At 34.6% G+C, this 24,744-nt stretch overlaps 1 protein-coding gene across 5 annotated transcripts in view; it reads left to right on the forward strand.

Annotated features, from left to right (window-relative positions):
* LOC109259553 (butyrophilin subfamily 1 member A1-like) overlaps positions 1 to 24,744 on the forward strand; it is a 73,977-nt gene that overhangs the window by 41,369 nt on the left and 7,864 nt on the right. For 3 of the 5 annotated variants that reach the window (XM_019437162.2, XM_019437155.2, XM_019437158.2), the window contains exons 5-8: positions 2,691 to 2,711; positions 17,690 to 17,710; positions 19,121 to 19,141; positions 21,820 to 21,840. In XM_019437162.2, the coding sequence (XP_019292707.2) occupies positions 2,691 to 2,711; positions 17,690 to 17,710; positions 19,121 to 19,141; positions 21,820 to 21,840 (84 nt within the window). The remainder of the gene's footprint in view (positions 1 to 2,690; positions 2,712 to 17,689; positions 17,711 to 19,120; positions 19,142 to 21,819; positions 21,841 to 24,744) is intronic. The other 2 variants (XM_019437156.2, XM_019437161.2) reach the window with 1 other exon arrangement.

Here is a 24,744-nt window from a genome sequence, read left to right on the forward strand (position 1 = left end):
AATCAACATACAAAAATTAGTTATATATTTATAGACCTGAAAAAAAATCAGAAAAAAATATATTAAAAAGTCAGTTCTGTTTACAATAGTGTCTAGAAAAATTAAGCAAGGAGAAATGAATTAAACAAGGATGTAAAAAATTGCACACTAAAAACTACAGACCATTTATGAAAGAAATTAAAGACTTCAAATGGAAAGAAATCACAAATTCATAAAAATGCAAATTTAGTATGATTAAGATGCCAATATTACTTAAGTGATCAGCAGACTTAATGCAATCACTATCAAAATTCCAAGTTCATTTCTTACAGTGGGGAAGCTGGTATACAAATTTTTATGGATCACAAGAGGCCATGGATAGCAACAACAAAAAAATCTTGAAACTGAAGAACAAAGTTAGAAGGAGCATAATTTCTCATTTCAAAACTTACTACAAAGCTACAGTAATCAAAAAGGTGTGGTTATTGAATAAATATCTATCTGTCTAACTTCTGTCTATCTATCTTTCATCTCTTTATCATGTATATCATATCTGTATCAATGAAATAGAATTGAGAGTCTATAAGTAAACCTACACCTTTATTGCAAATTGAATTTTCACAAAAGCTCTAAGTCCATTCTATGTGTAAATATTGTCCCTTTAACAAGTGTTTCTGGAATAACTGCATTTCCACATGCAAAAGAATGAAGTTGGATCTCTGCTTCATATATATAGAAAAACTAACTCAAAATATATCAGTGAAATAAAGATTAATAAAAAAAAGTATAGAATAAATAACACGGGCAAGTCATGACCTTGTACTCTTAAACAGGACACCAAAAGCACAAACACCAAAGGGGGAAACAAAACACATAAATTGAACTTCACTGACTTCTTTAATTAACTTTTTAGAGATTTTATTTTTAAGGAATCTCTACACCCAATGTGGGGCTCAAACATATAACTGCACGATCAAGCTGCCTGCTCCACAGACTAAGCCAGCAAGGTGCTCAGAACTTCATTGACATTTAAAACTACTTTGTATCAAAGGACATTACCAAGAGAGATAAAAGACAAATTACCAAATGGGAGAAAATATTTGCAAAATATATATCAAATAAGGGTTTTATCTCAAGAGCATATAAAGAACTTTACAAATTCAACAACAAAACAAACAACCCTAATTTGAAAATAGAAAAAAAAATACATATTTTTCTAAAGAAGATATAAAATGGCAAAGAAGTACATGAAAAGAAGCTCAACACTATTAGTCATTAGGGAAATGAAAACCAAAACCACAATGAGATACCACTTCACACCTTTTAGGAGGGCTATATTATTTTTAAAAGTGAAAATAACAAGTGTTGGGGAGAATATGGAGAAATTACAACCCTTGGACATTGCTGGTTCGAATTTCAAATGCTGCAGCCATTGTGGAAAACTTTTGGCAGTTCCTCAAAAAAACTATAAATATAATTACCATATGATCAAGCAATTCCATTCCTAGTAACATACCTCCAAATAATTAAAAACAAGGAGTTGAAGAGTTTTTTTACGCCAATGTTCATCGTGGCATTATGTATAGCAGCCAAAATATAGAAACGACACAAATGTTCATCATTACATGAATGGGCAAATTAACTATATTACATAAAATAGTGAAATATTTATTATTCATTATTCATAGCAAGGGATGATATTGTGATATATAGTCCAACATGAATGAGCCTTGAAAACATTATACCAAGTAAAATAAGCCTGACACAAAAAGGGAAATATTGCATGATTAACTGATATTAAATAGCTAGACTAATCAGATTTTATAGAAACAGACATAGAGTTAAAGGGAGTTGGAGGTTTGAGACAGTGGGAAGTTACTGATTAATATAGATATTCTGTGCAGGGTGATAAAAATATTTCAGAAATAGTGGTGATATTTGCACAACAGTGGAATGTACTACTGCCAAAGATTATACACTTAATAATAATTAAGAAGTCAGATGGTATCTTATAATTATATTTATCTATCATCTATCTATCTTCCTATCTATCTATCCTACATATATTCTTATATATTTATATAATTTACATATGGTGTGTGTGTGTGTGTATATATATATATATATATATATTTACAATATTTAAAATAATAAGGTATTTTTCTCTATAATGATTGCATTGCAGTTAGAAATAATTAACCCCAGGCTATTGATTTAAAGTCTTTTAGGGGCGCCTGGGTGGCTCGGTTAAGTATCCGACTCAGGCTCAGGTCATGATCTCGCGGTTTGTGAGTTCGAGCCCGCATCGGACTCTGTGCTGACAACTCTGAGCCTGGAGCCTGCTTAGGATTCTGTCTCCCTCTCTCTCTGCTCATGGTCTGTCTCTCTCTGTCTCTCAGAAATAAATAAATGGTAAAAAAAAAAAAATAAAGTCTTTTAAAGTTTTACCTTTATTTCCCCTTTTATTAATCCTTTATTCTACTATTTTAGGTTTAAAATATAGGTATATATGTACACACACACACGCACACACAAAACTTCATGATGCTTTCAAACAGTGGAAGGAAACTCTCTAAAAACCTGAATGTCAAATTGGATTAATAGAGTATCCTCTTGTGAGCCAAAAGAGAAGCTCAACCACACCATAGATAAGTTCTACTAATAAATTCATTTTTGTCTGTTTTTCTTTTTCTTTTTCTTTTTCCTTTTAGGTTCACTCAAGAAGAAGCATGGTGAGTTGGTTTACTTCTAACTCAGAGCAGTTCAAGCATTTGTTTACAGGACAGGGTCACAAATTCAAGTTGTGCCTGACCAACATGAATCCAAAGAAAAGATTGCAGGAATTGTGTATGCAAGGCAAGTTGCCATAGGACTAATCTTATCCATGTTAAAAAAGAGAGCCCAGGATAAGAACTTAAGTAACGGCTATTTAACTGTTTAATATATATGAACATTGTTCTAACAACATCCCTAAGGAGGAGCTGTGATTTGTCAGTTTCAGAGAACTAGGGCAGAAACAATGTACTGTTATGTTCATTAAGTTATTTCTAAGGACCAGCTAAAGTAAATGTTCTCAAAACCAAGAATCGATCAGAATGCCATGGAGAGCACATAATACTGGGACACATCCCTTAATTTTTGGTTCAATATTTCTGTGTTAGGCTCAAGTATTGTCATTTCTAACAAGGTCCCATATGAGAAATGCCAATGCTGTGCAGCCAGGAGCCACACCATGAAGAATGTGGCTGTATCAAAATTTACTTGATAATTTACAAAATTATTAAGAACCATTAACATTATAATTTAAATTTTATTTATAATTACCTGATGGACTAAAGCAATACAGAGTATTAATGCACAAGAAACAGATCAAATCCAGGAAAAAGACATGGAGCTTCCCAGGCTACATGGAAATTGATGCCATTTAACTTTTGGTATTACAATTTGAGAATAAGTGGTAAGATATCTAGGAGTAAACCAAGCCTTGTTTCTAAGGTAAGTAAGCATTCTTCTGCTTTGGTTAAGAAATCACAATATCGAGGTGCCTGAGTGGCTCAGTTGTTTAAGCATCCAACTTCGGCTTAGGTCATGATATCATGGTTCATGAGTTCGACTTTGACTCAGGTTATGATCTCATGGTTCATGACTTCCAGCCCCAAGTCGAGCTCTGTGCTGATAGCTTGGAGCCTGCAACCTGCTTCGGATTCTGTGTCTCCCTCTCTATTTGCGCCTCCTCTCTCTCTCTCTCTTTCTCTCTCTCAAAAATAAATAAACATTAAAAAATTAAAGAAATCACAATATCAATGAAAAAAGTTATTAAGTACTGAAAAGTGTTGAATCATTAGGAAAAACCAGAGCACTTTTGAAAACTGAAATTACACTCTCTTTGTCACTTTGGACTGGGACAGATGCATGTACTTGCATTTAGTTACAATGAGTGCAATACTGTAAGATGTAGATATTGAACATTATTCCTAGTCCTATTCCCAGGACACAGTCTAGCTGAATGAGTCTAGGCCTTTGGGGAGACAGGCCCCTGGAGCTGAAAAGATAATGTGAATCTGGGGTAGTCAGAGATTGAAGACAAGTAGTACCCTATTGCAGGAATTTTGAATTGTGAGTTCTGGGCTTAATCATATACACAGGTATCTTGGGAAGTAGGAGATTTTAGACACAGTAGAAGTTTAAGTGCCATCTCTGGAGACAGCTTTCCATATAGAAAGAAAATACTGTTTTGTTTTTTTTTTTTGTAATGTATTTTTTTAATTGAATTTAGCATATATTATTGAATTTTTCAGGTGTACACCATATTTATTTGACATTTCTATGCTTTGCTCAATATTCACCACAATAAGTATAGTCACCATCTGTCACCATACACTATTATACCATTACTGACTATATTCTTTAGGTTGAACGTTTCATTTTTGTGACTTATTTATTTTATAAGTAGATGTTTGCATTCTTAATCCTTTTTATTGTGCCCTTGTCCACACCCACCACCTGTGTGGCAACAATTTATTGTTTGTGTTTAAGAGTTTGCCTTTTCTTTGTTTCCTTGTTTCCTTGTTTTTTGTTTTGTTTTGTTTTTGTTTTTTGTTTTGAATTTTTGGATTCCACATAGAGTGAAATTATATGGTACATGTCTGTCTGACTTATTTCACTTATCATAATACCCTCTTGAACAATGCATGTTTTGGAAAATGGCATGATCTCATTATTTTTTTAAAGCTAAGTAACATTATATATGTTGCCACCACACCAGGTCCCTAAAGTTTGGATTTTAAAACTCAGCTGGCTTGGCCAGGATAGAAACAAAGCACAATGTGCTTCTCCAGTCAGGCAGGAAAACCAGAAACAGACAGTGTAAAAACAGCAGTCTCAAAAAAACTATCACACAAAAGGGGAAATTATCTGCTCTTCTGGGAGAACTTCCCTGACTGCAGACAGCAGAAACTCCCCATTCTGGGGACAATCGAGCTGGAGTGATAATTTTCCTCCTCTGTCCTGCAGCATAAACTAACTTCATTAAACAGCACAGTGACAACATTGGCTGTTTCAGTTGCTTACACCCAGCCCCACTGTCCGGCATTCTACTGGTACTACTTTTCTCTGGCAAGTGTGTCAAAGGACTAGTAAAGCAGGTCCCATCCAGAGGACCAGCAGAATCCTTCTTATGCACCACCTCTACCAATCATAGAGTTCTGCAAAGATTCATGTATAAGGGGAAGTATAAGGGCAATAGACTCACATCCTTATTAACAAGTAGATTAGAGGACACCTATTTAAAATTTGACAATTTGTGGCCAAGGTCCATACATTCCCCACAGCTGGCAGGAGCAACTCAAGAGGACTAACTTGAGGAATACAGCATGCATAACAGCAGCAGAGTGCCACACCACAGATACATTTTGAAGCATGGGTCTCTGGACATGATTTGACCTGCTCTTCATAAAGCCATTACTCTCAGGAGCACAAAACATAACAGACGTACCTAACACAGAAGAAAAGAGACTTAGACAAAATGTCAAGACCGACCAACTCATTCCCCCAAAAAAGTACAACGAAATGTCACAGCCAGTGATCCACTTGAAACAGGTATAGGTAATATACATGATTCGCAATTTGAAGCAACAATTATAAGAATACTACTTATGCTTGAGAAAAGCATAGAAGACACCAGGGAGCCTATTACCCCAAATAGAAAAGATCTTAAAACCAATCATGCTGAAATGAAACATGCAATAATGGAGATTCAAAACTGACTGGATTCAATGACTACAAGAATGAAAGAAGCAGAGGAAGGAAGAGGTGACAAAGGGGATAGATTTATGGAAAATAAAGAAGCTGATCAAAAGAGAGAAGGAAAATTTTGAACCATGAAAGTAGACATATGCAATCAGTGATTTCATTAAATGTAATGACATTCTTACAATAGCAGTCCCAGAAGAAGAGAGAGACAAGGTGGCAGATGGTTTGTCTGAGACAATTATAGTTGAAGACTTCCCAATCTGGGGAAGGAAATAGACTTCCAAATTCAGGATGCACATATAACTTCCATCAAAACGAACAAAAGCAGGTAAAAATCAAGACATATTGTGTCTAAATTTGCAAAATATAAAGATAAAGAAAAAATCTTAAAAGCAACGAGACAAAAGAAGTCACTAACTCATAAAGGTAGACCAATAAGGTTAGCAGCAGTTTTCTCCACAGACACTTGGCAGGCCAGAAAAGGGCTCCATGATATATTCAATGTGCTGAATGGGAAAAATCTGCAGTCAGTAGTAAGGTATCCAGCGAGGCTATCATTCAGAATAGGAGAGATAAAGAGTTTCACAGATAAACAGAAACAAATAGAGTACTCTCAACCAGTCCTGCAAGAATTATGAAAGGGGACTCTTTCAATGGGAAGAAGACTAGAAAGACACAGAGAGTATCTCTCAAAATAATTACAAAACAATCACTACAACAGCACTAAGACCATTGATTATGATATATCAATAATTATTCTGAAAAAAAATTACACCGTAAATTGAATAAATGGTCTAATCAAAAAACAATGTGTCAAAATGGATATGTAAGAAAAAAGACACACTTATGCTGACTACAACAGACTCATTTTAGACCTCAAGACACAAGCAAACTGAAAGTGAGAGGATATAGAAACATTTACAATGCAAATAGATGTCAAAAGAAAGCTTTACTGGCAATATTTATAACAGACATACTACATTTAAAATTTTTTTTTTAACATTTATTTATTTTTTGAGAGAGAGAAAGACAGACAGAGCATGAGCAGGGGAGGGGCAGAGAGAGACAGAGACAGAGACAGAGAATCCGAAGCAGGCTCCAGGCTCCAAGCTGTCAGCACAGAGCCTGATGCAGGGCTGGAACTCACAAACCATGAGATCGTGACCTGAGCTGAAGTTGGATGCCCAACCGACTGAGCCACCCAGGCACCCCTGGCCATACTACATTTTAAATTGAAGACTATAATATGAGATAAAGAAGGACGTTGTATCATAATGAAGGAGGCTATCCAACAAGAAACTCTAACAATTGTAAATATTTATGCACCCAAAAGGAGAGCACTGCAATTTATAAAACAATTAATAACAAACATAAAGGAACTAATTGGTAATAATAAAGTAATAGGAGAGGAATTTAACATTCACTTACAGCAATGGAAAGATAATATGAGCAGAACATCAACAAGGACACAATAGCTTTGAATGACACCCTGAGCCAAATGGGCTTAACAGATATAGTCAAAATATTTCTTCCAAAACTATCAGATTACCATGTTTTTCAAGTGCACATGGGATATTTTCCAGAATAGATCACTTACTTTGTCACAAATCAGGCCTCAACAAGTACAAAAAACTTTCAGATCATAACATATATGTTTTCTGACCACAATGTCATGAAATTTGAAATCGACCACAAGAAAAAAAAAATGGAAACATCAAAAATACATGGAGGTTAAAGGACATCTTACTCAGGAATGGATGGATCAACCAGGGAATTAAAGAAGAAATAAAAAAAAATACACAGAAACAAATGATAATGAAAACAAGATGGCCCAAGAGCTTTGGGATGAAGCATAAGCTGTAGAAAATGGGAAATATAGAGTAATAGAAGCCTCCTTCAAGAAGTAAGAAAAATCTCAAATACAAAAACTAAGCTTACACCTGAAAGAGCTATGTAAACAACAACAAACAAAGCCTCAAACCAGCAGAATAAGAGAATTAAGACAGATTAGAGCAGAAATTTATGATAGAGAAAATAATGAGGAAAAAAAGAACAGACGAATGGGAAAAGGATCTGGTTGAAAAACTAATAACATTTATAAACTCCTAGCCAGATTTATCAAAAAGAAAGAGAAAGGACCTCAATAAATAAAATCACAAATAAAGGAGTAGAGATCACAACAAATACTACATTAATACAATTATAAGAGAATGTCATGAAACATCATATGTCAAGAAACTGGGCAACTTGGTATAAATGTACAAACTCCTAGAAACATATAAACTACCAAAGTTAAATGGAAAGAAATTGAAAACTTGAACAGACCAATAACCACCACCAACAACAAAAATAGAATCATTAATCAAAAATCCCCCAACAAAAACAGTTCAGGGCAAGAGTCTTCACAAGTGAATTTCAACAAAAATGTACAGAAGACTTAATACCTATTTTTCTAAAAATGTTCCAAAAAATAGAAATGGAAAGAAAACTTCCAAACTCATTCTATGAGGCCAGCATTATTGTGATTCCAAAACCAGATAAAAATCCCACAAACAGGGAAAATTAAAGGCCAATATCCCTCAACAATATCCCTCGAGTAGAAAATTGAATCTAAGGTACAGAAATAGAATTATTCACCATGATCAAGTGGGATTTATTCCTGGGCTGCAAGCGTGTTTCAATATTTGCAAAATCAATCAACATGATACACCACGTTAACAAAATAAAGAATAGGGACAATACATTCCTCTAAATGGATGCAGAAAAAGAATTTAACAAAGTACAGCATCAATTATTAAAAAAAAAAACATAAACCTCAATAAAGTAGAGATAGAGGGAACATGCTGCAACATCATAAAGGCCATAAGGAAAAGGCACACAGCTAATATCATCTGATATGGAGAAAAACTGAGAGTTTTTCCTCCATGATACAGGAGCATGTACGCCTGTACATGGGTACAGTGATACCCACTCTCAGCAGTTATTAAAAATACTACTGGAAATTCTAGCCTGAGATATCAGACGACAAAAAGACATATAAAGCATCAAAATTGGCAACAAAGAAGTCAAATACTATTTGCAGACAACATGATACTGAATATAGAAAATTGTCAAAATGTCTATACTACCAAAAAAATTGCCATATTTAATGCAAACCCTAACAAAATACACCAGCATTTTTCAGAGAAATGGAATATTTCTAAGAATTTATGGAACCACAGAAGACCTGGAATAGCAAAAACAACCTTGAAAATGAAAAGAAAAGCTGGAGACATCATAATTCCAGACTTCAAGTTATATTACAAAGTTGTAATGATCAAGACAATATGATACTGGCACTACAACAGACCCATACATCAATGGAAAAGAATAGAAAACCCGGAAATGGGCCCACAACTATATGGGCAACTTATCTTTGACAAAACAGGAAAGAATATCCAATGTGAAGAACACAGTCTCTTGTACAAATGATGTTGGGAAAACTTGAAAGCAAGAGGCTAAAGAAGGAAAAGGACCACTCTGAATACCATACACAAAAGTAAATTCAAAGAGGGTGAGAGGCATACATGTTAGTGAGGAAATCATTGAAATCCTAGAGGAGAAAACAGGCAGTAACCTCTTTCACATTGGCCATTACTAGCTGTTTCTCCAGAGGCAAGGAAAACAAAAGCAAAAACAAACTATTAGAAATTTACCAAGATAAAGCCTCTCCACAGTGAAGAAAACAATCAAACTAAAAGGAGACATTTGGAATAGGAGGAGATATTTACAATTGACATATCTGGTAAAGGGTTATTATCCAAAATAGATGAAGAACTTTTCAAACTCAACATCAAAACAACAAATAATACAGTTAAAAAATGGGCAAATGATATGAATATACACTTTTTTCTAAAAAAAGGTGTTAATGGCTAAGAGAAGCAAGAAAAGATGGTCAATATCACTCATCAATAAGGAAACACAAATCAAAAGTAAAATTAAATATCACCTCAAACCAGTGAGAAGGGCCAGAATTAACAACACAGGAAAAAACAGATGTTGGCAAGGATACACAGAAAGGGGAACCCCCTTACACTGTTGATGGGAATGCAAACTGGTTGAACCACTTGGAAAACAGTATGTAAATTCCTCAAGTTAAAAATAGAACTACCATAAGATCCAGCAATTGCACTACTAAGTATTTACCCAAAGGATACAAAAAATACTGATTTAAAGGCGTACATGCATCTGTTGTGTTTAGAAGCATTATCTAATATATCCAAACTATGCAAATTTGCAAAAAAAAAGCGCTCAAATTCCCATAAACTGATGAATCAATAATGAACATGTGAAAAAATATACACAATTATTGTGTAATTGTGTGTGTGTGTGTGTGTATAATGGAACATTACCCAGCAATAAAAAAAAAGAATGAAATCTTGCCATTTGGGAAGTCATGGATTTAGCTAGAGATTATCATGCAAGGTGAAATAAGTCATTCAGAGAAAGACACATACCATATGATTTCATTCAAATGTGGAATTTAAGAAACAAAACAAATGAACATATGAAGGGAAAAGAGAGAGACGTAAACCATAAAACTGATTCTTGAGTAGACAACAAACTGAGGGTTGCTGGAGGGAAGGTGGGCTGACCAATGGGTTAAATGAGTGATGGGTATTAATGAGGGCACTGGTTTTGATGGGCAATGGGTATCTATAGAACTGATGAATGACTAAATTCTACTTCTGAAACCAATACTGCACTGTATTTCAACTAACTGGAATTTAAGTAAAGACTTGAAACTCAAATTAAAAAAAAATAGCATTTTCATTTTGGGAGGTAAATACCCAGTGGTGGATTTATGGATCATATGGTGTTTCTATTTTTAAATTTTTGCACAATCTTCATACTGTTTTCCCCAATGGCTCCACCAGGTTACATTCCCACCAACAGTGTCTGAGAGTTCCCTTTACTCTACTCCCTCGTCATCTTATGTTATTTCTTGTCTTTTTTGGAAACAGCCATTCGAACAAGTGTAAGGTGATAATCTTATTGTGTTTTTGATTTGTAAATTGTTTATAATTACTAATGTTGAATATATTATCAAGTATATGTTGACAATGTGTTTGTTTTCTTTAGAAAAAAAATGTCTATTCAGGTCCTCTGCCCATTTTTAAATCAGATTGTTTTTGGTATTGTTCATGCTGTATAAATTCTTTACATGTTTGGATATTAACCTCTTCTTGGATATATTATTTGCAAATTTCTCTCATTCAAGTATTTGCCTTTATGTTTTGTTGATGACTTCCTTTTCTGTTGAAGAATTTTTACCATAGTGTTGTCCCAGTACTTTATTTTGCTTTTATTTTTCCTTTCCTGGGGCAATATGTTCATAAATATGATGCTAAACTAATGACCAAGAGATTACTGCCTCTGTTTTCTTTTAGAAGCTTTATGACTTCAGGTCTCACATTTAGATCATCAATCCATATTTATTGTATTTTTGTGTATTGTGTAAGAAAGTGGTCCAGTTTCATTCTTTCACATATACCTGTGCAGTTTTCTCAACACCACTTGTTGAAAAACCTTGTTTTCTCATGATATATTCTTGCATCTTCTGTCATAGGTTGACTATATAAATGTGGGCTTATTTCTGTGCTCTGTATCCTATTCTATTGATCTATGTGTCTATTTTTGTGTTAGTACTATACTGCCTTGATTACTGCAGTTTGTAGTCTATCATTAAATCTGCCATTGTGATTCCATTATCTTTGTTCTGAAATCAAGATTTCATTAGTTATATAAGTTTTTTTTTTTTCTGTGATTCCATAAAAGTTTTAGGATTATTTGTTCAAGTTATCTTAAAAGATGTTATTGGCATTTTGTTGGATTTGTACTGAAACTTTAGGTTGCTTTAGGTAGGATGGACATTTTAAATATATAAATTATTCTAAAAAGTAAGCATAATACTTTTTTCCATTTGCTTATGTCATTGCAATTTGAATATATTATTATTATTATTATTATTATTATTGTCTAATTGTGGCAGCTAGGATTTTCAGCACTACTATGAGGAATAAAAGTGGTGAGACTGAATATCCCTGTCATATTCAAAACTTAGAGGGAAAGATTTCAGTTTTTCACTATTGTATGATGTTAAGGTTGAATTTTTTGTATATCACTATTATTATGTTGAGATATTTTCCCTCTAAATCCACTTTGTTGAGAGTTTTTATCAGGAAGGAATGTCATAATTTGACAAATGCTTTTTCTTCCTCTAGTGAGATGATCATATGTTTTTTATCCTTTCTCTTATTAATGACATTAATCACATTGATTGGTATGTGAATGGTGAAAACATGCTTGCATCCCTGAAATAATTACTACTTGATCATGGTTAGTGATTTTTTTTAATGTATTGTTGAATTTGGCTTTGCTAATATTTTTTTTGGCAATTTTCATGCATGTTCATCATAGATATTAGCCTGTAGTTGTATTTTTGTTTTTTGTTTTTTTTTTGTTTGTTTGTTTTTGTTTATTTTTAGTATTTTGTTTTGTTCTGTTTTTCTGTACCTTTGGCTTGGTCTCAGGGTAATGCTGACCTCATAGAAAGAATTTGGATGCTTTCTTCCATATTCTATGTTTTAATATAGTTTCAGAAGAATAGGTATTAATGCTTCTTTAGATGTTTGGTAGAACTTACCAGTGACACCATTAGTCCTGGACTCCTGTTTGTTAAAAGTTTATTAATTACTAATTTTATTATTATTAAGTGGCTTTTCAAATTTTCTATTTTTCCTGATCGAGTTTTGGAACTTGGTATCTTTCTAGGAATTTACCTATTTTTTTCTAGGTTGTCCAATTTGTTGGCATTTTTTTAAATAATATTCTCTTATAATCTTTGCATACCTGCTGTGTTTTTTTTCCATTATCTGATTTTATTTATTGTGTCCTCTCTTTTTTTTCCCTTGATAAACCTGGCTATAAATTTACCAATTTTGTCTAACTTTTCAAAGAAACAGCTCTTGGTTTCATTTATATTTTCAACTTTTGTCTCTATTTCATTTACCTCTGCTCTAATCTTCATTTTCAGTAGCATTTTTGGTTGTCCTTTCCCTTTCTAGCTCCTTTAGCAGTAAGTTTAGATTGATTACTTGAGAACCCACAGCTAACATTATACTTAATGGTGAAAAGCTGAAAACTTTTCCTCCACATTCAGAACATGACAAGTATGTCCATTCTCAACATCTTTTTACAACATAGAATACTTATGCATTCTAAAATGCTGAGGCATTTTAACAGTATGGATTCATTGTAACCATAAGCATAGAATTTTTTCCCATTTCCTTGTGTCTTCTTCAATATCTTTCATCAGCATTTTGTAGTTTTTAGATTACAAATCATTCACCTCTCTGGTTAGGTTTATTCCTAGGTATCTTATGGTTGTTGGTGCAATTATAAATAGGATCAATTCTTTAGTTTCTTTTTCTGCTGCTTAATCGTTGATGTATTAGGAATTCAACATTTCTGCACATTTCTATACATTGTACTTCTGTACAAGATTTCTGTACATTGATTGTGTATCCTGTGGTTTTATTGGATTCCTGTATCATTTCTAGGAATTTTTTGATGGAGTCTTTTGGGTTGTCTATATCATTTAATCTGCAAGTAGTGAAAGATTGACTTTTTCCCTATGTATTTGGATGCTTTTTATTTCTTTAACTGTCTGATTGCTGAGGCTTGTACTTTCAGTGTCAAATAACACTGATGAGAATGGATATCCCTGTTTTGTTCCTGACTGTAGATGAAAATCTTTCAATTTTTCTCTAGTGAGATGATGTTAACTATGGGTCTTTCATATATGGCCATTATTTTTTTGATGTATGTTCCCTCAATCCCTACTTTTTGAGTTTTTGTTTGCCAGAGTGTGGCAAATTTTAACTAGGTATGCTCTGGTCTGCTTATTATATGATAGCTGATGTGACTTCCAGTAGAACTGAAGCTTTGCAGGACACTGTGGTTGGGAGACATGGTGTGGACAGCATTTCTGTCGGTCCACTGAGGAAGGAACCTGCCTTGCTGGGACTGAGGCACACTTGACAGGGAATGGAAATATTGGCAGAGCACAGGGGTGTGAGACTTGGTGTAAGCAAGGTAGGCAGCCAGTCTCAGCACTGTGTATTTACTAAAGGTTGTTCTGTGTTTATACTGAGTGGTGAGGGAGACAGATATCACCAACCAACTCCTTTGTTTCCAGTGAGGGGTTCTTGTGTCTGCTGCTCTCAGAGAAGCACTCACTGAAGAGTGAATAATCTCCCCTCTGTGTGCTCCCTGTGTTTTTCAGATTCCCATTTCCATGCTGTCTGTCCCTAGGTAGTTTGCCTGTCTTCTAGCAATGAGCATTGCAGGGTCCATTCCAGTAAAGGCTTCCAACTTTGAAAACAACAGACTTTAGGGACATGGTTTGGGCAGGGGCTGCACTGGTCTTCTGGAAGAGGATCTCATCTCACTGAGACTGATGCAGGTTTTGCTGATAAGGGCAATCACAGGCCAGGAAGACAGTGTCAGGGTTGAGCTGCCTTTGACAGAAGGCTTTGTAATTATTATCAATGGTGTGGGAGGGAAGTGGAACATTCTGACACTTTTGTCCCTGTAGAGGGGTCCCTATGAATGCCACCTGTCACTCAAGTGCTCCAAGAAGAATAACAATCCCTACCTGTGTTCCCCAAGCATTCCTCCAGCCAAGCCACCTGCCCTTGTGGTGTTTGCCTGCCTTCTCCACAGGAGTAGGACAGTACTTTTTGTTTTGTATCCCAGTTAAGCCCCCTGACGTTAAAAACTCCAGGCTTTAAGCCCTATTGGATAAAAAAAAAATTCTAGGAAATAAGCTCCTTTGTTATTCCCAGTCAATGGCTTTGAGGAAGTGTCCTCCTTGTGCATTCCCCTGCATAATCCTCTCTCTCTCTCTCTCTCTGTCTTTGTCTTTGTCTCTGTCTCTGTCTCTCTCTCTCTCTCGTCTTTCTCTGAAACCAGGGGTCCCTCCCTTCCACAGTGCCCAGGATCCATGTCTCCCCCAAACCATGTCTCTGCATTTCCTACTTTCCTCAATGTCGCCTTTTCTCTCCCTCTAGTTGTGAAGTTGTTCTGTCAGTCTTCAGGTCAATTTCATAGGTATTCAGAATGACTTGACAGCCATCTAGTTTTGTTTAAGTAATGAGAAAAGCCTAAAGTTCTCCTACTATGCAATCATCTTAGCTCTGAAGCAGGAAACCTTGAAAAGGAAGGAAAAGCTCATGGTATCACCCTTCTGGATACCATAATGTACTGTAAAGCTATAATAATGAGAACGGTACTTTATTGGCACAAATGTGGATAAATAGATACATGAGCACAACAGAATAGCCCCCAAATAAGTACTCACTTATATGGACAATTATTCAGTGACAAAAGAGGCAAGAATATACAATGGGGAAACTATCCATTCAATAAATGATGTTGAGAAAACTAAAAAGATACTTGCAAAAGAATGAAATTTGACAACTTTCACACCATAAACAAAAGTAAATTGATAATGGGTGGGAAGACATAAATGTAATATCTAAACCATAAAAGTCTTAGAAGAAAACATAAGCAGTGAGTTCTTTGGCAAAAGTCTGAGCAATATTTACTTGAATCTGGTTCCTCAGGCAAGGAGAGCAAAAACAAAAACAAACTATTAGGACCATATCAAACAATTTTTTTTTTCACAGCCAATGTAACTATTAACAAAATGAAAACACAACCCACTTAATGGGAATAGATACTTTCAAATTATGTATCTAATAAGGGATTCACTATGAAAATATATAACAAACTCATACAATTCAATATCAAAAACTCAAGCAACCCAATTTAAAAATGGGCAAAGATCTGACTGGACTTTTCAAAAAAGACGTACAGATATACAATGGTTATAGGAAAATATGCTAAACATCACTAACCATTAAGAAAATATATATCAAAGCCACAGTAATATATAATCTCACATCTATCACCATGACTAATATCAAAAGGACAGGAAACAACAAATCGTAAATATGTGGAAAGGGGATAATGTGAACTGTTGGTGGGAATATAAATTGGTGCAGCCATTATTGAAAACTGCGTGAGGATATTCAAAATAAATAAAATTGAATTATCACATTATCCAGTAATTCCAGTACAAGGTAATTATCTAAAAATTAAAAACACAAATTTAAAAAGCATTTCTATGTTTATTACAGCATTATTTACATAGCCAAGATATGGAAGAAACATAAATGTCCAATGATTGTTGAATGGATAAATAAAACATAGTGTGTGTGTGTGTATATATATATATATATATATATATATATATGTTTATATGTATATAATGAAATATTACTTAGCCATAAAAATGAATTAAGAAAGAATGAGATATTGCCATTTGAGACAATATGGATGTACCTAGATAGTACTATGCTAAGTGAAATAGTTCAGATGAAGCAAGCCAAATACCATATGATTTCTTTTGCATGTGGAATCTAAAACTCAAAACAGAGACACCTGGGTGGCTCAGTTGATTGAACGTCTGACTTCTGCTCAGGTCATAATCTCGTGGTTTGTGAGCCCAAGCCCTAGTTTGGGTTCTGTACTGACATCTCAGAGCCTGGAGTCTTCTTTGGATTCTGTATCTCCCTCTCTTTCTCCTCCCCTCCCACACTTGTGCTCTCTGTCTCTCTCTCTCACTCTCAAAAATAAATAAACATTATTTTTTTAATACAAATAAAAATTAAAACAAACTAAGGAACAGAACAAAACAAACTGTGGTTTTAGATGCAGAGAATAGCTGATGGTTGTTATAGAGGATATTGGTGAGGGAATAAATGAAATGAGTAAAGGGAAATAACAGGTGCTATCTTTCAGTAACAAAATATATTTAGAAAACGGGTATAGTTTCTCAGGATCCACATAAGAGTGAAAACATATGGTATCTGTCTTTCTCTGTATGACTTATTTCACTTACCATGGGGGAGGGGAAGGAAAAAAAAAAGTTAGAGAGGGAGGGACCCAAAACGTAAGAGACTTAAAAACTGAGAACAAACTGAGGGTTTGATGGGGGGTGGGAGGGAGGGGAGGGTGAGTGATGGGTATTGAGGAGGGTACCTGTTGGGATGACCACTGGGTGTTGTATGGAAACAAATTTGACAATAAATTTCATATTAAAAAAAAGAAGTAAAAAATAAAATAAAAAACGGGTATATAATGTACAGCACAGGGAATATAGTCAATACTATTCTATTATATTTGTATGGTGGTCAATAATAACTAGACTCAATTTACTCATGATTTCATAAAACATAAATATTCAATCATTACCTTTTGGTAGTGGAAACTAATAAAGTATATCCGGTCAATTATGCTTCAGTTAAAAAAAAATCTTGCTGTGTGAACAAGGGTTTAAGATAATAACATTTTGCACTCTCCTAAGCATAGAGATATGATTTTGGAGATACATACTTTACTCTCATTCTCTTTGAATGACCTCCTCCAACTGTCATAAATGTAGTTAATAGTGTCAGAAAGAGATTTATTCAAACAGTTTGAAAAATTTTAAAAGCATTTGGCAATACTTGTTACAGTGTTGTCCTTTGGGAATATTTTAATGTAAGACAGCTCAGAACTACTAAATACCCAACAGGTCCACTATTCTCGAGGGAATATCATCCTGAGCAGTGTTAGAGGGTCATGACTCAGACCTCTCTGAATCATAGTACAGGTTCTCAAAACTCTGTGAATAAGCTCTATGAGGATGAAACTTGTATTTGCTTGTTATCCAGCTGCACAACACATGGCTCACAGATACAAAATATAGTTTCCAACCTCCATCTGTAATAAACTGCATCACCTTCACAGAGCAGTGAACTCTCAGAATTTTTAGTTTCACTCTAACTAATTTGTGTATTTCCTCTTAAAGGTAAACTCCGGAAAGAATATGGTAAGTCATTCATTACTTCCTTGTGTATATCATATTGATCACAGTATAAAAAGTCAGGCCTTTTTTGAAGGAAAGTTTTAAGAGAAAAACACTTGGTAAAGATATAAGTATATAAATACCACTTTGGAATTTGGGATTGTGCATTTCCTTTCATTTTTTTCTTTTTTAAAAAAAAATTAAAGGTTTTTACTTTATTATTGAGAGACAGAGAGAGACAGAGCATGAGCAGGTGAGAGGCAGAGAGAGGAGGAGACACAGAATCTGAAGCAGGCTCCAGGCTCCAAGCCGTCAGCACAGGGCCTGACGCGGGGCTCGAACTCACAAACCGCAAGATCATGACCTGAGCCGAAATTGGATGCTCAACCGACTGAGACACCCAGGCGCCCCTCATTTTTTCTTAATTAGGTTGTTCCAGTGTCCATGAGCTCTGTTAGGTCATGCTGTGTCTAATCCCTTGAAGTTTGCAAATGTTGCTTTGATTCTACAGAGAGGAGAAACTGGGTAATACTTGAGGAAAATACTAAAGGAAGGTCTGCAGTTAAATCTACCAGATATACTGAAAAGGTACAGGGTGCTACATTTCAATGCACAACACAGCCTTGTCTACTATCCAAATCTCTACTAATGTTAGCTATTCTCACTTTTTGTTGCTTGTTTGAAGTGCATGTTTACTTGCTAACCCACTTTCACTGGAATTGAGAAAAGGAAGCTTGTGTAAAATGTACTTGGAAAACATTTTTTTTTCTCTTCTGCATTTTCAAAATTTCCTCATGTCTTGAGGATTCTTTCTTACCTATTCTGACCCACTCAAATTTAAAAAATTTTCCTCATGTACCACACACCAGTTTCCAAAGTAGAAATTGCTGTTTGTATTATCATCAGACTATGCTCCTAGATGAAGCATTAGAGGAAAATTATGTCTTTCAATGCCCAGGATTTCTTCTTGGGATGAGCAATAAAGACTAATTAGCTGTTTCAGGTTGTTTCTGGCTCTGGATATATTCTCCTCTCAAAGGCTCACTGATCTTGTCCCACTCTCTTGTAGTTCAAACCCCATGTGTAATCTGGATGAACTTTGCTTGGGAAATATTCTAGGATGACATCCACACAATCAACAGATGGAACAGAATGGACTGACTTAGTTCTTGGAGAAAGGAGACCGTAGATGATGGAGTTATGAGCATATTTCATGATACTATGCAGTCTCTTAGAAATTATCTATTTGAGATAATGTACACAATGCCTTCTTTTTTATTTTTTGGATTTTTCTTCTCTAGCTTTTAATTTTCACCTACTTGCCTAATATTTTACCAAGTCAGATGTTGAAAGATTTGAGTAAAGTCTGTTTCTTTAGAAATTCTTCCATATATACTTTGTTGAATTCTTTATTATATATTTGTTTTTACACAGAGCTCTTACGTGAACAGAAAGGTGAGTAGTATTTGTTTAAATTTTAGCGGCAGACATCATAGAAAAGTATATTGGTCAACTAAAATTTAGCAATTGATTCCATATCATAAACTATTTTTTAAATGGTCTTTCTTTTAAGCGGTCTCTCTATATATGATTAGTCATAAGTTGAAACTATTTTGTATTTTGTAACATTATAAATTATAAGTTCTATAAATGATTTGCATTTTAAAAGAGTCACACTGTGGCATCTTTGTTGAAATCTTTCTCCTGTTTATTATTTGTTTTATTTTTTACAGTCTCAATAAGGTGTTCAGATATTCCTTTATGATTTTTCTACTATTACTTCTTAAATACAAATTAATACCTGAATTTTGATCTTCATATTGGTTTCTTCTAATATCTGAATCTATATTATTAAATAACAATTAATGCTAATTCTATTTTATACAATAGGATGCCAATCAAATATATCACCATCAATATTGGGCACTTTTAAAGACTTTGCATTTTTCTATATGATATATAAAATTTTAAAAATATGATATGCATAAGCTTTGATATACCATATGCATATTTTTGTTTTGATTTTTCTTTATTGTTGGCCTTGTTTTTAGGATAATTTTTTATGGTAATTTGGTCTCTGTACCTTTGCACTTGTTTTTCTCTATTCCTGAAATATTTTATTTCTGTAATCATTTCCTAATTAACTCTGTTTTTCCTGTGGGAACCTGGTGAACCCTCACTAGTTGAGAGAGGGATATGAGTAGTCTATGGTATCCCACAGCCATTTCATTCTCTCATTATTGTTTTTCATGGTGATCTGTGCATGTGACAGGTCAGAGCTATGTGTCCTCCTTTACTGAGGGAGCCTGATCCATGCGGAGCTAAGGGCAGCCAGTCCACAAATATCTGTTGAGTGGAAAAAATTATTTGTATTTATATTTTTCTTTGTCAAATTGTTTTGCTCCTTGTTTTTTCTAGATTATGTATGAAAGAAAATATTAGCTAGGAAACAGACCTAATGGTTTATTTCCTGATCTAGGGTTTAAAGATCACGTAACACCTAATTTTTGGAGAAACACTTATGTCAAAATTAATTTCTTATATTTCCTTAATACTATATTGAATTGAATCTCATGTCTTTGGCCATGCAACTCTGGGCCAAGTGAGGCAAGGTGAAGAATCTTATCCTGGAGATGCCTAGAAATATATTTGGCATGAGACTTTCAGTTAGGCTCTATGTGACCTCAAGAGAGTGATGTGGAGGGAACACTTCCTAAGAGAGTTACTAAGTACTCCTCTCCCATGAAAGGCTATCGTTCGTGTGGGAATTGACAGGGAGGACCTTAAGGAATCTACCAAAATCCTCTCCAAAAGAAAGTGATAATTTGAACATCTAAGCACGCAGAAGACCCTCACGTGAGACAAATTTTTCTCCTTCCTTTACACAAACTCCCACTCCACTCCACCTTCAGTTCTCTTTCCTGGAGGAACCACAAGTTTCATGGGAGGTGAGAGAAGGTAGGAGACCTGAGGCAGAAGGGAAATGGGCTATTGCATGGCCTGAACAATTTAATACTCAAAATAGACATGAAAAAATAATTCTGGGAAATTTATTTGAAACTTTAACAGTGAGATTAAATAAGGTTGTTTTTTGCATAAACTTGATAATTTCTAAGTTATTCTACAAACCAGTTATAAAGCCACATATAACTATGGCCCTATACTCACGTTTGGTCAAATGTTTAATAAATAGCTATTGAAAATATACTTGTTTAAATAAAATTGGTAATATCAAGAAACATACTATATTATTATCTACTTGAGAAAATTCTCAAGAAAGGCCTTGTGAACAGTTTTGCTGACTCTTCTCTGAAACACTCAAAGAAATGGGTTATCCCGAAGTGGTTGGGGGTACAATCCATTGAAATTCCAATCGACCCTCAGTCTGCAGCCATGTGGCGTTTATTCTGGAAGACAAATCTGCAGTAAGTTTATATTAATGTAAGATAAACATGGTATGTTTCCAAGACTGTACATCTAAACAGCCTGTAGTTTGGAACATTTTAAGGTGTGAAGCGGGAAAGTACCTCCTTATTTCTAAAAATCCAAGACAGACACCTTAAGTTTTTATGGTTGCTCAAATAAAGGATATATTGCTAGAGCTGAGTATGCCAAATATACCATGTCTTTAATGCAAAGTAAGGTAAACCAAACCCTCCATTTCAGTAAATCCTCCTTTCTCAGAAGCCCCCCCCCTTTCATTTCCTTCTTATCAGCTGCCAGGTATTGTAAATGAAGTGTGATAAAATGAGGGTCTGAAGGCCACTTTCAGACTTCCCTCTTATCCTGGAAAGAATGGGTAGAATTTGTAGGTCCTTGGCACTTATATTCTCAAATTTGAGACATCATCCAAAAGAGATCACTTTTAGTATCGTATTTTATATCTACATAAACACATTTACAAGTCAAATAGTATGTATTTAGTTTGTGTTTATTATTATTATTATTATTATTATTATTATTCAGGAAATAACTATCTCTCTCTGTGTCACACATATACACTGGATCATTAAGTATTTCTTCTCAGGGTCTCTGTTTTCAAATTGAGACCAAGTAATAGGACAGATATTCCATGAATAGGGATAAGAGGACACGTTCTAACATACATTTTCTTTCTTTATTTCTTCATATAGGGAACATAGAAAAAAAGAACGGTAAGTGATATTTATATTTGACTGAAGCAGTGTTTGGATATCCCATATCAATATTCCAATATTGATGTTCTTTCATTATTATTAAAGAACAAATTCCAGGCACCCCATGTGTGACCTAAAAGTTTTCAAAACAAGTAAAGTATCTTCCTGCTACTTTAAAAAGTGAACATAACTATTTATAAGACAAAGTTTTAGGCATAAATACAGAAGAACAAGATGAATCCATGTGTGCCATTAGCGCTGCAACTCAGGTCTTACATTCAGTGCCATTCAGTGAGGTCATTTGTCTTTTGTATATATAGTAATTAACTGACTATTTTACAGTCAGTGCTTAAGAAACAATGAGACAAAAGGACTATCTTTCTTTATGGAAGTTGCTATAAGAATGATACAAATTCCACATTTAAATAATAATTAAAAACCAAATATTCTAATATTTGTTATGGAGGAAGGTTAATGATGCCATGGATAGTACAACAGTTGGACTGGGCTTAGACATGGGGTTCTAGATTTGCTAAAGAAAGTCAATGCAGAAGAGGCTGGAGATATTGAAAAGGACAGGTAGGTCAAAGAGAGAACTACCATGTGTAAAGCAGAAAGCACAACATGCACTAAACTCTGAGGGGAGGTGAGCCTGTGGTTCTATTAGAAGAGGCAATATTAGCCAGGTGCCTCTGGCTCAGAAAACCTAGACAAGGCTATACGTAGGCAAAGGCTGGTAAATGCCACATGTCCTTACCATTCTAAGAATTTTGAATGCTCTCTAAGAAACAGAATTTTGAATATTATCCAAGAAAATAAGGAAATCATATAAATTCTAAAAAGGGGTACAGTGACAAGATTTTCAATTCAAAATGTTATTTTCTTGAAGGTAGAGAACAGATTATATGGTTAGTGGTAAAAAAGAAAAAAAAAGAAAAAGAAAAGCTAGGACAATCTACTCTGAGATATACACTGAACTAAATAAACAGGTCTTAAAAGTCTGTACATGTTTGTGTACAGTCTGTGTAAAATCGGTAGTTTAATGGAAAAGAGAAATCCTATGTAAAGTCTATGGTTTAATTTTGACTCTAATTTCCATGACCTGGAAGCCTATGTCCCTGCTGTGTTTAATTTTGGAATCCTATTAAGATTTAGATTTTCTATGCAACAAACATTCTCACTTAAGGAAAGCTGTTGATCAAATGTAAAAGTACTCTGAATGGGTCTATATAACATAAGCCCATCCCGACTGAAATCAGAATTAACTACAAATTAATCCAAATCTGAAACCACTATACATATATTTGTTACATTTCCAATAATTTTTCTCAACTCATTTTCCCAGAATTGAATTAATACTTCTTTGGAGTAAAGAAAAACTTGAATTCATTTCATAAAAAATACCAACAAGTATCTTTTCTCTTATCAAAAAAAAAATTAAACGTGATTCATGGAAGAATGAAAGCATTTATCTATAGTTTAACAAAGGTAGGTTTGTCATGTGGGACATATCCTGAGAGGAAAAAAAAATATTTGTCATCATTGTCCTCCTCATCATCATCTTCACCACCAACAACCTACATTTATTTATTAATGCTCTTTACATTTAAAAAATGTGCTTTGCAATAGTAATACATAGGCAAATATGGAGCACATATTTCTTTCTGTCATGTACCTAAAATTAAAACAAGAATAAAAATTAATAAAGTAATACACCAACGAACTAGCAGCAACTATGACTGAGGAGGTAGATAGAAGGCAGATAATAACCAACCTTTTAATTTTAGAATTTAATATTTACCTTATGAGTGGTGAAAGGAACTGAGGAATTCTGAGTAAGTAGGTATTCAACATAAAAATTATAAGATCCGAGTTTTTTGTTTTTTTTTTTTTTTTACATTTTTAATTTATTTTTGGGACAGAGAGAGACAGAGCATGAATGGGGGAGGGGCAGAGAGAGAGGGAGACACAGAATCGGAAACAGGCTCCAGGCTCCGAGCCATCAGCCCAGAGCCTGACGCGGGGCTCGAACTCACGGACCGCGAGATCGTGACCTGGCTGAAGTCGGACGCTTAACCGACTGCGCCACCCAGGTGCCCCTAAGATCCGAGTTTTAAAAAGACTGCATTAGAGAATCCATTGACGTGTGCAGGAGTGGGCATTGGAAGACCAGTAAAGGAGCTTCCACAGTCAATGAGCAAGACTCAGAAGAAGGGTGATGAAGGGTGGAGGTTGGTGGAAGGGCTTGGGAGAGCAGGAAACCTAGGATGGAGCTAGACTCAAATGACCATAATGAATAATTCAATGTGGAGGGTGGAGTGGGAGGTAATGGAGAAGGAAATACAAACAAAATGCCCCTCTTAGTGGCCTGTACAGCTGGATCCAGTGATTTTATTCACTAAGTTGGTAATCAAATTCAATACTTAATTCATCAACTCTCTTAACATTAGTAATCTCTTCAGTTGCCTAAACTTCTGATAATTAGAACCAATCCCTCAGTGACACTTGGCAAAAAAAAAAAAAAAAAAAAGGCTTAATCTTCATTCTCTGCTTTTGATTTATTGTTTTGTCTTTGCTCTTTATAGTCACAAACTGCATTTTTATTTTATACATTTTTTGACAGTCATTTTTCTGTATATCACTTGTCTTTTATTCCCTTTCTGTCAGATCACCTGAAGGATGGGATTTATAAATGAACAATAATTTTGTTTTTAATTTTATGAGAATAAGGGAAAAATCAGTAATTCAACGCTTAAAAAATAAAGTTTTTTAAGTTTTATTTAAAAATAAGTCAGTTAAGGGGTGCCTGGGTGGCTCAGTCGGTTAAGCATCTGACTTCAGCTCAGGTCATGATCTCACAGTCCGTGAGTTCCAGACCCCCGTCAGGCTCTGTGCTGACATCTCAGAGCCTGGAGCCTGTTT

Source organism: Panthera pardus, unplaced genomic scaffold (genome assembly GCF_024362965.1).
Source record: "Panthera pardus isolate Hobbes unplaced genomic scaffold, ASM2436296v1 HiC_scaffold_1, whole genome shotgun sequence".
In the NCBI taxonomy this organism is placed as follows: domain Eukaryota; kingdom Metazoa; phylum Chordata; class Mammalia; order Carnivora; family Felidae; genus Panthera; species Panthera pardus.